The sequence below is a fragment of the Clinocottus analis genome, unplaced genomic scaffold (genome assembly GCF_023055335.1).
Source record: "Clinocottus analis isolate CAN_PGR_092001 unplaced genomic scaffold, fCliAna1.0.p SCAF_17, whole genome shotgun sequence".
NCBI classification, from domain to species: Eukaryota; Metazoa; Chordata; class Actinopteri; order Perciformes; family Cottidae; genus Clinocottus; species Clinocottus analis.
In genome coordinates this window covers 12,494,468-12,508,845 of record NW_027175898.1, presented here as the reverse complement: position 1 = coordinate 12,508,845, position 14,378 = coordinate 12,494,468, and the positions used below count along the sequence as shown (strand labels likewise).

At 43.2% G+C, this 14,378-nt stretch overlaps 1 protein-coding gene across 3 annotated transcripts in view; it reads right to left on the bottom strand.

Annotated features, from left to right (window-relative positions):
- The window catches only part of slc4a11 (solute carrier family 4 member 11), a 99,021-nt gene that overhangs the window by 12,521 nt on the left and 72,122 nt on the right, over nt 1-14,378 (bottom strand). For all 3 annotated transcript variants that reach the window (XM_068580040.1, XM_068580044.1, XM_068580043.1), the window contains 8 exons: nt 12,177-12,386; nt 8,692-8,776; nt 7,567-7,692; nt 6,580-6,693; nt 5,166-5,298; nt 4,371-4,444; nt 1,410-1,722; nt 882-988 (listed from right to left, as the gene is read on the bottom strand). In XM_068580040.1, the coding sequence (XP_068436141.1) occupies nt 882-988; nt 1,410-1,722; nt 4,371-4,444; nt 5,166-5,298; nt 6,580-6,693; nt 7,567-7,692; nt 8,692-8,776; nt 12,177-12,386 (1,162 nt within the window). The remainder of the gene's footprint in view (nt 1-881; nt 989-1,409; nt 1,723-4,370; nt 4,445-5,165; nt 5,299-6,579; nt 6,694-7,566; nt 7,693-8,691; nt 8,777-12,176; nt 12,387-14,378) is intronic.

The following is a 14,378-nucleotide window of genomic DNA, read 5'->3' as shown; positions in this document are numbered from 1 at the left end:
TTTTGATCAGAAACAACATGAAGTTGTGTGAACCAATGAGCAGAAGCTAAAGATGCAACTCAAATGAATGCAGTTCTGGATGCTGAGTCACTTTTGGAAGAATTTCTAGTTTTGTTCCAAATGCAAAAACTTTGAATTTCCAGCAGCTCCGACTGGCTGCTTCTCTCACAACAGCGACTGAGCCTCATGGGTATTGTAGTGTTTGGAAGGATCTACTACACCAGAAAAGAGTTGACATAATTAAAGAGACAGTGTGTCGGACTTTGGAGCATCTCGTGGTGAAACCAACTGCAAACCCCTTACGCTCCCCCTCCCTCGCTCAGACGAGAGAGGAATCATCACTGTAGTAACACAACTTTAGGAGCAAGTTTGTTGAAGGAACTGCGGCGGCCTTCAGGTAACACAAACACGTGAAAGGCGCTCTCTGGCGGCAGTGTTTGGTTTGTCCGTTCTGGGCTACTGTAGAAACATGGAGGACTGATAAGACGTAAGCCAACACAAACACCGGATTCTTAGTTTCCTGTGATTATTATTAAATAAATAGATAGCTATAATTATTCTTCTAACGACATAAATCTATAGTATCACTTAATGATTCCCCCAGTTTGATACTCTTTTAAATTCAAGGTCAAGGAAAGGATCAGGACAAAGATTGTAACGAGTTATTCGTTATGACTGAGATTTTTAGACGGAGAAATCTTGCTCATCGTTTGAAATGACCACTGTGTGTGATTTGATCCTCACAACGTGTTGTTTTACATCTCATTTTTCTTTTAACCTCTCAATCTAAAAGTGTAGGATGAAACAGTAAAGTTTCCTTCAGCATGAACAACTCATATGCGCTGTCTATTCTATCTGGAGAAGCAACAAGTGATACTAACGCTCAATGTCACTGAAGATGTAGGAGCCGATGAAGGAGAACAAGAGCACCGAGATCGGCAGGGCGCAGTCCGACATCACCTCCCTCACTTTGGCATGCAGGAACGGGCTGAAAGAGGGGGAGAGAGAGAAAGAGAGGGAGAGAGGGAGACAAATATAGAGGAATACAATTACTGTAGACAAGACAAGGACAATGGCTGCAATCCTGACACTGCCTAAGTACCTCGTCCGCCTTTTGCTTACACAATTGAATCCAGCTTTGAAGTTGATTTGATTACTGAGGGCAATCAGAAGTAGAATATTAATGCTTATTAAATCACAGGCTGGGACAGAATCTTCGACAGAAACGGGCGCTTTGTAAGAGCCCGTCTGGAAAAGTTCCTGCGAGCGCCGTCACGCCAGACAATCTTTAAGAGTCGGGGCCCCCGACTCGGCGGTCTCCGTCCTCGCCGGGCGGAGCTCCCGTCCAAACAAGATTTAAAACTCCCCCCGTGGGATTTATCTCGAGAGTGCCGCAGCGCTGCACGTACCTCCTTTTGAACTGGTAGAGGGTGTAGCCCATCCATAACGTCCCGAGCATCAGCAGCAGGCAGAGCACGGGCCTCTCTCGGGAGCACTGGATGACCGATTTGGGGAGGGCGTTGAGGGCAAACCCGGCCGCCACCTCGCTCCTGTTCCCCCCGAGCAGGTCGCCGGCCTGAGATAAGGCGTCCGCGCTGCTGTTGAAGGCGTACACGCTGCTGTTGAAGGCGTCTATGCTGCTGTTGAACACGTGTATGCTGCTGTTGAAGGCGTGCATGCTGCTGTTGACCAGCGTCGGGGGGTGGTAGTACCTCTGAAAGACTGAAACCACATCCACAGTGTTGAGTTCAGCTGAAAACACATCGGAGGACTAGAAACCCTACAACGTAACGACGTACGCAAATGTATTTATCCACGCCAGCGGGTCGGCTGGTGCCCCAATTTGATCCAGAATGTGTACACATATTATAATGATTGTCATGAAGAGGCGTACAGACATTCATGGTGCCCAGAGGATGAATCCTAATAAGTTTGCCGATGCACTTCTCCTGCAGCGCCGTCAGCCGGTTGTAGTTTTATGTGAAATGTCTGAACTCTTCAAACCCACACTACTAATACTACAAAATATTCTATGTGACCGTACAGCAAACACGTAGGAGCAGAGCATTAGATCCAAACATCACTGGTGGATGTGCCAATAAATTGCACTCTATTGGCACGTAGGGAATTACTAAGGGCAGACCTTTGTTTATGTTTTCATTACCGTCTTCTATTGGCACTTTGGCGGTATTTGGAAGTGTGTGACCACAATGCATTGCCACGGAAAAACTGTAAATACCAGTAAAAGGTTGGATGGAGGGAAACGGGGGACAGGGACCGTAAACTCAGCCGGGTGAGCTGGGTGAGAGAGACCCTCGTAAAAGTGAGATAAACCTCAGTGGAGCTGTAGCTCTGCACTGAAAACTTAAAAAACAAACCTACAAATTAAATGAACCAAACATTTTTTTTTAATTCTGTGTCAGGACAAGTAAAAGCCAAACGTCTCACAGATACTCTTACCATATAGAGCTATGTTATATATTCAATTAAAGAATAGCTAATATAGTTACGATAAGAGAATACAACTTATTTAATTTTGCAAAATATATGTATATTTTTTCCTCGATAAACATCATACCAGTAACACATGTATGAACTTATTATCTATGTTCCCACGGGTTTTCTGTATATTGTACCTTTTTAAATGATTGAAATAGGCCTTGTGGTTGAGGAGATAATCAGAATTTCGTATGAGTACATTAAACATTCGGGTTTTTGGAAAACAGGGCTCGATGCCATGAGGTTAATCTTATTCCTGACATGTTTGAACGCTTATAAATAATTTAGATTAAAATGAGTGTAGTTCACAGCTGTGAAACCCAGCAATTTTACCAAAAAAACTGTGCGGGTTGTACGGATGACATACATGATTCATTGTAAATGTATAAAGAATATTATAAAGAAAAGTGTGGCAATGTTCCAGAAAAACAAACCTGTTCATACAAACTGCAATAATGTGTTTAGAAACCCGAATCAGGGCCTTGATTTACTAACATGTATACATTTTCAAAGCAGATGAACTTATATACACATAACATACATATATAATATTTGTAAGACACTTGATGTGATGTTTCAAAAGACAGATTGTCTTCTAGGAGTTGAGGCTTGTTCTTTGGCCGCATTATTTACAGTAACAATGTGGTAGACGTCATCAGATCTGCAGTACAAACAAGCCAGCAGTCATAATGTGAGTCTGCTCCTTTAGCGAGCTTCCTGTTGAAGGTTGACACGTTAAACCCCCGAGAGCTTTGCTTGAACAACTGTTTAAATAAGAAGAAGCTTGTCCATAAGAGTGCCGCACAAGCAGAAATAGTTTCCCATCATCACTTTCACAGGAAAGCACGCCGCTGCCTCCGCAGGCCTTTTCATCAAACCGGGAGAAAGTTATGTGGCGAGCAGAGTTGCAGCGGAAACTGGATACACTCACGGGGTGTTATTCATTCATGCTGCCGCAAAAAAAAAAATATTTTGGATGAAATGTGTCAACAAAATGGCACAGGTTAATGTTATGGTAATAGCATATGAGCTCGGAGCATATTTTACAAATGGTTTCCGAAAATTGAACTACTGCACCGGCAATCTGCGGAAACAGGGCGACATCGTATTCAAAATAAATTACATTCTGCCGCCGTCATCTCGATTTCTTTGGTGGAAATTAAATTGCGTAAAATATTTATGATATACTAAGATGAGGTAAGGGGAGGAAGGGTGTAATGTGGCTGCAGGCTGGGATCGAAATGTGGATTGATTCATTTAGTACATAGTATCTCTCTCAGTGACCCACTGGAGTAACAGAGGGATTGATGATGTCTGAATAAGTAGCACTGCTCTTATGATATTAGTTAATTAATCAAATGCATGGGCCTTTGCTGTCTGAGAAGGTCTGTGCATTTCCAGGAAAACTAACTATCTGGCAATATAATAATATTCAAGAATATGGCTTGTTCTTCAATGAGAACTGATAAAAGTTTCCTCTGACAGTATTCTCCTGCAGAAAAGTGGCAAAAGTTTTTAATTAAATAGACTAAATGATCAGCTGAAAGATCTTATGACCACCAGTCAACAGAGGATTCTTCAGTGGAGGACAACCGCGCTAATTAGTGAGCTTCACCATTAAATCACAATTTTAAAAGCGTGCGTGTGTGGATTATTTTGGAGATTTTGAGTCTTCCTGTCTCAGTGTAATCGGCTGTTTAAAAAATCCGACGTCTTTGAGGCTGACACACTGCTGGGATGTCTGACAGCAGGTACGCTGCTACTGTTCTCATTAGTTCTCATGAGTCAGAGAAGAAGACAAGTTATTGATTCGTTAGATTTTATGTCAGTCAACGTGGCAGAAATAAAAGCGACGTGAGACAGCGACTTACTTTTGATCGTTCCTTTCACTGCGTCCACCACAAACGCGATGGAAATGAACAGCGCGATGACCTCCTCTGTTGACCTGGAAGAACACAGGAATACAAATAAATAAATAAAGTGTTACAAACATGTTGATATAAACTGAAATTAAAAACTACTTTTCATGAAAAAAAAATACAGACAAGGAGTAGACCTGTAGGCACATGTACCAGAGTCGAAACCCGCTACTGGTGAATATTATTGAACAATTTAAATCTAAAAAACAATGTGTCAAATTATAGTTTAAATGTTAGTGTGTTTTTAAATCAGAAAAGTTCCTGGACAGCAATGCAGAACCGAATTAAACCAAATCCACTCAATCACCTCCTGAGTTCCCAAAATTGATTGCGCAGCAGCGAAACAAACTAAAAAAAAACAACATGGGAACGAAACGTCAATTCAAAACAGGAAACAAATAACAATAAATCACACAATGAGTCACACAAAGAGACAATGAGCGCCACGTGGTTGAATGCCTTGAACAAACAGTCAAGTTGCGATTTATAAAAAAATGTCATGTCAAGACTGTCATTGAAGTGAATGGAAATAGCAATATATTCAGACATTTGCTCAGTTTCATCACCAGGGTTCAGTTGAGGGTTATAGAGTGTAAAAGAGAACTTAATATCTGTTGGTTTTGGCTGAAGCGACTCTGAAAAGGGAAGCGGAAGGAAAGATCTGAAGCTCGAGATGTTTCCGTTGAGTGCCGGGGATTTCTCCGCTGACCCTGTCGTCACTGTACTGCAGAAGTGCAGGAGAAATACCTTTTGAAGAGCTTCATGAGCAGGCTGACGTTGAAGATCCCCCCCAGGATGAGGAAGAGGCAGTTCCACAGGCCGATGCAAGCGTAGAAGGCCGGGAAGTCCAGGTTGTAGTCGTCGCAGATTCCTCGTATCACTGCACACAGACACAGATCATAACACGCGTCAGACACGACCTCTGAAAACGGTTTGTTGATTCACAGATTCTTTGCTTTTTTTTTGTTGCTAAAACAGATGAGTCAACAACAGTCAACACGTCGCCGCTTCACATCGAACACCTACCCGTATAATCTGTGGAAAATAAGCATGAAGAAAGTTGTTTTTTGGAGTCGGATCAAAATTCAATCAGTGTGTGCGAAAAATTGTGTGTGACGAACAAACAAACAATGAGTGACAGACTGATCGATGTGGCTTTGATCAATAATATGAAGAAACAAACTAGGTTAATAAGAAACAGCATTGATTGCCTTTATTCTGCAAATAAAGATGCATAAAAAGAAATAACAAAAAAGGAATATTTTTGGTGCTGCGATTACTGAAAAATGGTGGAAAAGATCGACTTTACTCACGCTCAAAGAAAAAGGAGAATTTCATTCAGACATGAAAAGGACAGAAGGAATTGCAATGGATTTGTTAAAACCATAACAATTTAGTTGTAATCTCGAGCAGATTTGTGTGCAGATGAGTTACAACTTTACAAACAAGCCATTGTTCTGCTCAGACAGGCTGCTGGAAATGTACTATAATTATTCCCGTAAGAATGTGCTTAGCACAATTCTAACCCATTCGCTTCAAAGAGCATCACACCACAAAACCCAGCAAACCGCTTTGCTTTTTAAACTACATCTTGGCACCGGGGTCGCCGCTTCTCCTCACCGCTGCCCGATTCCGCGGCTTCCAGCCGCCAAGAACGTTTAAAATCCAAGCAACAAAACAGCGCTGTTGGGTAAAAACCAGTTTATGCGCCGTAGACTCTCACGACGGAGCATAAAGTTTGCGTGGTTGTGTGTGCGAAGAGCGAGTCTTCCAAACCTGTAGGCCTTTGAAAGCAGCCCTTATGTAACATCAATGAGGGAGGAAATAATGTGCTTTCTTCATCCCTGAAAAACACAAGGTTTGTGGAGATATGTGCTTTTTGCTCGACTGCACTGGGAACAGTCATTAGGGGCATACTGTTTGTGCGAGAAAACTTAAACTACATTACTCCAACGGGGCTGTTTTCTGGTAAAAGAGGGAGCAGAAGAGGATGTGAGGGTTTCTAGCTGCCGCTCTGCACGGTCGGGTGCCTCCTTCTCTTGATTTTTTGATGTAATCTTCTTAGTTCTGCACCCGCCCCCCAGCCTCCTTTTCAAACCGGCCGCCGGCAGAAACGGCGAAAAACATAAGTGTGTTTTTTCGGAGCCGAGCGGAGGCCTACCGCTGATGAAGATGGCGAGGGGAGCTGTGGTCAGAGGGATGACGAGAGGAGAGCCGGCGAACAACGAGTAGATGACCCCGCCGATGCTTTGGCCGATGATGGTCTTCCGAACATCTGGACAGAGAGGACACACACGGAGAAAACTCAGGGGGAAGTACAGATGCGGACTAATTAATGTGCTTGAAGGGTTTTCAGCCAAGCTCAACAGAAGCTCAAATTAATTTTTCTCATATGAAATGTTACGGAAACCCTGAGAGGAAAGTGAGGGAAAACAATCCTGGTGATCCGTTTTATAAGGCTGATCTTAATTGTTTTAGTGTTTTTCATGTTCATTTTGTATGTGTAAAAACAAGTTTTAGCAGGTGAATCTTTCTGTTGTTGACAGGATATGTTTGCCAGGTGTTTGTTGCTGTAATACTCATTTAGGCCACAAGAGGCTGAAGGACACACACGTTCATTTACACAACTTTCTAAAACACAATATATGTACTTTGTGTTTAAAATGCATGGAGAAATTCACACTTAACAGCAATGCTTTTAGTCATACTTAGTGCACGGGATTGGGATGCACTTGAGTCTCATGTGGCCGGAATGATAATCACAACAACAAATACTAAGAAATATGATCCTGACAAAAAAAAAATGGTTCACCTTAGAAAATAAATAATTTCTTTCGTCTGTTCTCAAGTCATAAACCCAGGAGAGAAACAATTTACATCAAACCTAAACAGAAAATGTAGCACTTGATTTTCATTCCCACTTGCTTCTGTGGAACGTTAATAAGATGCAAACCACTTATTTTAAACCCGTTTAAAGCTCCACTTATCAAAACACCAAACTCTGAACCTCTGTGGAGCTTTTGAGAGCAATTTAAGCTTTTGATTTGATGAAACAGTGTATGATGTATAACGCTGTGTGATACAGTTAAAACCCTTAATGTGACGATGTGAATAGGGCCCATGTGTCTGCATCCACATGCGCTCGTACCGATCTCGCCACGTGTGCTCTCGTCATTGAGGGAGCCGAACGCGATGGCGGGGAGGAGGATGGCGATGTAGAGGAAGATGGCCGTGGTCATGTACTTCAGCAGGGTTTTATTACTGCCAACGATCCCTGAGGGGAGACAAACACAAACACATGAGTCATACTCACCTCATAATGGAGCGGAGGAGGCTCAACACTTTAATTTTCAAAATGACTAAAAACATTCAGTAGCTCCACAATATGGAACAGGAGAACTATTCAACAAAGTCTCACGCTACATACTGTCCTTTTATTAAAAAAAAAGAAAATACGGGTCACTTGTTACGGTTTCGTGCCAACCATCATTTTGTCAGAGCAGTTAAGGCTTTTTATCTAAATGACGGACAACTCATTTTGGGAGTAAAACCCTTTAATTGGGCTCTAATGGGCTCACAATGATTTTGGTCCTGTGACCTTCATCAGATGATTATTATCCGATGAAACTCACAAGACAGAAGTATCTTGATTTTGTTACAGCCCGATGACTGCGGTTGGATATTATGAAATGAGAAAAAAGGGCTGCAAGAGAGCAGCCGAGCAAGAAAGCTCTGCTCTCCCGTTCAGTTCTCTTTTTCAACAATCAAGGTCAACTGAGTAAATTGATGTGGTTTAATTAAGCAGATCCAATCACTTTAAAACCCCCCCGAAAAACAAGCATCACTGGCAATGCAAAAAAACTAAAAACAGCAGTCATGCTTATTTATTTATCTCTTTTGGTAAATACTAAATTCTAAAGGTCAAGCAGCATGTGTGCATCTGTCTGACTGATGGCAGAAACATTTTCACACGTCTGCTGATCAAAAGAACGATTCGACGAGTCAATAAAACCAGCGGCCTGCCGAGACGGGCGGCGGGGGGGGATGTGCAGGGCAACGATGTCCTCGCCTGATGACTTGGGAAGCAACGATAACGTTTGAGGCGGTCGTCGTCGCGGGAGACAAAAACCCCTCCGACGCGACACAGATGGAGCGCAGATGCGTCCGAGGCAAAAGGGCGACAGACAAACGAGGAGCCGCCAGAGGCGCCCCGCTGTGGCGCGATAAGGGCGATGATTCACTTCCACCGCTCGGCCGGTTGGGTTCAGCCTACCGTCTGTGAAGTCAGAGGGGTAGAACGGCAGCCGGCGGCAGAAGTCCTCGTAAATCCCTCGGCCGGGCCTGAGGAAGTCTTTACACTGTGGACCGAAAGGGAGAAGGTTAGGCCGGAGTGACGCCAACATGCTAAACATGCTAGCGGAAGCTCCATCTACCGGCAAGGGCCGCTTACAGCTGCTGCAAAGTTACATGTACACCACCTGCAGCCGTTGGGTGCTCCGACGAGTAGTTTTCTTTTCTTTTCATAGATCCTGGCTGCATGTGTGTTTGACATTTGGGGTTTTATTTGCTCGATAGAAAAAGGGTTCGGGATGCAGAGGTCAAAAGGAAGCAATGAAGTAAAATCAGCAAATCCCGTGAATTGACTTTATTCACGGGAAACTTAAATTTTCTCAAAATCTTTTGGAGATTTGGTTTGTACGAGAAATAAACTTTACATTAGTTTACAACATCTTAAAATGCTGTGTGTTCCAGGCACAAGCTGAATTGTACTGTTAATACTTTATCTATAATCATCGTATTTAGAATTATAACAACCGTAGGCGTAAGTTTGGTTTCAGAAAGTCAAAATAAGAAAAAGAATCTTATTTCTTGTTTATGTGTATTTCTAGCATATTTGTAATCCAATAACTTTAAATGATATTTAAATGATAATATACTAGTTTTAACCTGAAAAGAATTCTGGAAAAAATGAGAACACACACACACACACACACACTCACACACACAAACACAGTAAGAGAAAAAAAACACAAGCTGCAGTTGTATCCCGCGCTGGCTGCCGGTGAGGTAAGTGTTAACATTGTGGAAGCTTTACTTTCTTCTCCTGTAGGTGGCAACATGGACACGTCTCCATGTTCAGATCACAGCGGCTGCTGCTGGTGTTTCCATGCATATCTGCGCAAGGGGGTCTTTCCCCCCCTGGTGGGGAAACTGCAACCGGTTTGTGCGTTTCTGAATGATTTGCAAGCCAGCTTCATTTTCCTTGTTGAAGCATCCTGTTTGTTGTTGTTGTTGTTGTTGTTCAGTTTACATTTTTTTGCTCTGAGGCATTTTGCTTATTTATTATGGTGACCTCTAAAAATTGCAGCAGCACAGAAAGCCGGAGGCTGCGTCCAACTCATAAGCCCTGTTGTGGACAATGACACAGTTGGATTAGAAATGACCCATTTGATGATTCAGCTAAGACACTGGTGATTTCACAGGGGGGCTTTCTGAAAGCTGATTTGAATCAAATTTAACGAGATAGTCCTGGAAAAGCTTCAATCCTGGGAATACATTTTCATGTACATTTAATAAAGATCCATGTGTCCCCAGAACGATCACGTAACGACAACAGAGAGGGAGAGAGAGATGACGGCAACTGCGAGGGAGGAAGCTTAAGTGCATTTTTAGAGACGTCAGGAGGAGGACAGCCGGGGAGAGAGACACGTGATTCACAAAGTGCGTCTTAAAAAAGACGAGCTTTCAGGTTACAGATGTTAGGGCGTAAATGTGCAGTGCTGTCTGAGCTTATTAAGCTAATTATCTAATTACTCAATGTTTCCTTTTCTTGTAGAACATAGCATTACGCAATTAAATGGAACGGGTGATGGGTTTGTGTGTGCGTGTGTGTGTGTGTGTGTGTGTGTGTGTGTGTGTGTGTGTGTCGTGAAAGCCCCTGGGAGAATAAGTCCTGTCTCATTTGTCATTAAAAACAAAAGTTTAACCCTTTTTCTTTTTTGGGGGGCAGAACAAAGCAAATTAACTCAACGCAAACAACTTGAAAACAAACAACAGCATTGACAACTCTTGTTCTGTCCCTGAGCGGTCTTATGTATCCACACATGCTTGTTCAACAAGGACCGTTCATCCAGTAAATCCCTATACATCCTGGAATCATCCATTATTACAAGCGTGTGTGTGTGTGTGTGTGTGTGTGTGTGCGTCTATGTGTGTGTGTGTGTGTGTTGGGCCTGATCACCAGCTTTTGGCTCAGGTTCGATAAACAAAAGTCTCGGAGAGGAATTACTGTCAACCTGTTTGCCATTCGTTCTAAAAGGTCGATGGAGAGAGGCGACGGGAGGGAGGAACATAAAACATAAAAAAAGACAACAGCAACGGCTTGGCCTCGTTTTTAGTTTTTTTTTTTAGAGTAGAGGAAAGTGGTGTGTTCTTGCGGGTGGTCTGGATTTGTAAAAGCTGGTCTCTCTTTTTCATTTCTGTTCCTGTTTCCTCTTGATTTCACCTGCTACCTCTCCACATCCACCATCCCGTATCCCCCACACCCCCCCACTCCATCCATCTGTCTCCCTCCATATATCCCTCTTTCACTGAGTGGCACTGAGCCTTTCAAGCCCTGGGATGAACACCTCACAAAATCCTCCACTATAAAGCAAAAAAAAACACAAGGGGGGAAATGTCTAGGAGCCCTGGCCTGTCAACGGCAACATTAGGAGGAGATGTTGGTCTGTGGCATTGAGCAGAGCCCCTTTGGAGGTGTGTGTGTGTGTGTGTGTGTTAATGTGAGTGTGCGTGTACACGTGTAGCTAAGGGGCGGGGGAGCTCTGACAGGACTGTGAGAGATGTAAGGTCATTTGCCCACTGAGGAGGCCTGGCAGGAGTTGATGCTGATTGATTAGGGGGGCAGAAAAGATGGAGGAGTTGAGGCAGCCGAGCGAGGAGGAGAGGAGGTAGAGGAGGAGTAGGTGTGTGGGGGGTGGGGGGTGGGGGTCGATCAGTAGCTCGAAAACTCACTCTGTCGGTCCACGACAATGTCCCCACCCCTTTGGCGACCACAGTTTTCGCCTTAAGAGGCTAACACTTGGCATGGTCGCAAGTTTAAGACACTCCAGCATTGGCTCCACTCTTCAGAACCGGAGGTTGTCGCCCGGTGTGAAGGTGTGTGTCCGCGTTCATGACAAATGGCAGAGGGACGGGGGGCAGTGAGAGTGGTCGATAGAGTCATACTCTAAGTCACTTTTCTTTTCTCTTCCTCTTTCTGTTGTTTGCTAGCAGATGGAACTGACAAGGAGGCACCGTCACTTAGTCAATGGAGAACTATTCGTTTTCTCTTCCTGTGTGGGTGGGACTTAATTGCGCTCTGTCTCTATAACAAAAAACAACTTCCAAACTAATTCACAAACTAGAGCCAAACTCATGAAGCGTTTCCCATAGACTCCCGTGGGAGGCATCATTGGTCTCAGCTGAAAGCTCCTTTTTAATTTTGCTACAAAGGTCAAGTGTTTTTGAGGTTGCGTGTGTGTGTGTGAAAGGTGTGGGAGGAAGAAGCCTTTCTAAAATACCTCAACTCTGACATGTAGAGGAGCATTAGTGAGTGCTAACCAATCACAAGCCTCATCTCAGGGCAATGAGAAAGACTCATAATGCCATCATCTGAATACATGCTGCTTCAGAACGGGTGGAAATGTGCCTACTCGCCGAACACTGAAAGGTTGTACACACTCGATATGCCGCTCACACACACACACTGCGGCCCACCTTGAGAGGCTTGTGACTGCGGGGGTCGGTCTCCTCCTTCCCCAGAGCGGTGGGCGGCTGGTTGGTCGCCGTCAGCTGGTGCCTCTGGAACACCAGCGCCTCCTTAAACTCCTCCTGCGTCTTCGTCTCCAGCAGCGTCTGTCTGAAGGAGATGTCGGAGAAGAGGGTGGCGAACGTCCTGCCCAGCTCCATCGCTGTCTTGGTGCTTTTCTGTTGGGAGAACATGCGGAAAGGTTGGTGCATTAAAAGAATGGAGGAACCAGAGGGTCGTTTTGATGAACCTGTGGTAAACCAGTGGGGGGAAAAAAAGCTATAATAACCACACTGACATGTTTTCACAGAGCAAACTTTAGCAAAAAGTTTTAATTATCGAGCAGATGCATTCGCATTCATGTGGAGTTGTATTTATGTCCACCTTTCAGCTCTGATTTTGGTCTCCACCAACTCTAACCTACTCCTCCACCAAAGTAAAATATCTTGCAGTTTAGCTGCTGAAAGAAACAATAAATGTCACCAGCTATTTATCTGTGTTTGGGAGAGAGGGCAAGTGTGTTAACAGAGCCTTTCAGAGAAAACAGCTGACTACTGTGGCGTGAAATGACGCTAATGAGAGCGCTGAGTGAATCAAACCAGTAAAACCAGAACAAGACGCTAAAAGATGCTGCAATGCTCTGTCAAGTCAACACATAATTATCTGTGGGTTTAATAATTCTCTCACATTACACAATCATATCATCCATTGTTAATATACAAACACTGGTTACTGCAGCTTTCATTTTTACATATTTAATTATTAAGTAGCACTTTAAAGTTTCCAAAATAATATATATTGAGTAGTAGAATCCTCTACAAATGTGTTTTATAATTTGTTGATATTACAATGTCGTGCAATGTAACACAGTGTACACCGTAAATAAATAGACTCTTAATTCAATGCCCAGAAAATGTATTACATCACGACGTTGCGATAAACAAGCAACTAAGAATGTCATCATATAAATTGGGTGTACATCAGTAAAAACATACCTCTTAAACGCAGAACTGAAGATGTAAATCTAGTCTGGATATGAAGGAGCATGTACACATTACTACTTTAAAGGTGGCAGGTTTAGAGCTGGGTGTTTTGGGGGCTTTTGTCCATAATCCCACATCTGTCACAAGTCAGAGAGCGAGGGTAATATTATCCTGGGAGACTCTAAGACAGTGTGCCAGGGAAGCCTTGTAAGCCAGGTGGTGTTGATACCAACATAGCCAGGCTCATTGCGTACAGCAGCAGCTGCAGCAAACAGAACAATTTAAGCCTTTAAGCTTTTTCACAGTGGTAACTGAATTTCAACCAGAGCTGAGAGAATGGATCTTGAATAATCTGAAGGCTCTCTTTCTGCGTGATGGCCCTTTAGTCAGACAATCGGTTTATGAGGCAACCTTGACGGAAGCTCTGTAAGACTGTGTGCTTTGAGATTAGTGCTAACTTCAGCAGGCTAACATGCTAGTCAGCGACTCATCGGAGTGATGAATAATATCGGGGGAAATCATGGGACATAGCCAGGATACTTTTTCTCCCAGTGCCAGGTGTAGCTCGCTCAATACGTTGAGGTGATAAGAATATAATATAGTCCATTTTCATGAGTTCAGAGTTATTCGAGAAGGAAGTTCTTGTTTTTTCCACGAAAGCCAATATGGCACACAGCACATTCAATTTAAATGTTCTTTTTAATTAAATTTGGCCAAAGAATATTGAACAAAAAAGAAGCTATAAGCTTATTTGACCGACCACAAAGCAAAAAACATTGTTTGTGTGCAAAGGTAAAAGATGCATGCATTGGTAATCATGTGTTGGGTGAAACGGCTATTACAAAGCCTTTAACCCACACACCAGATATTATTATTTTACATATTTCTTCGTTGAAAAAAAGGGAATTTGAATAAAAACTGCTCGAGGGGGGCTTAAGTGGGTCTTAGCAGATTTGTGATGTAGCTATAGCAACCCATACCTCCGGTGTCGCGCCGTGCCCGAGGAAAAATGTATGTCTGAACCAAATGTCATGACAATCCATCAAATAGTTGTCATATTACTCTAAACAAAAAATGTCCATCGCGAAGGGGCTCGAGAGGAGAAGTCCACAGAGCACCAACGGTATTGGTATTACATCTCCTGGGAACCACGAGTGTTTGTACAAAATACATTATGATTTATGATCA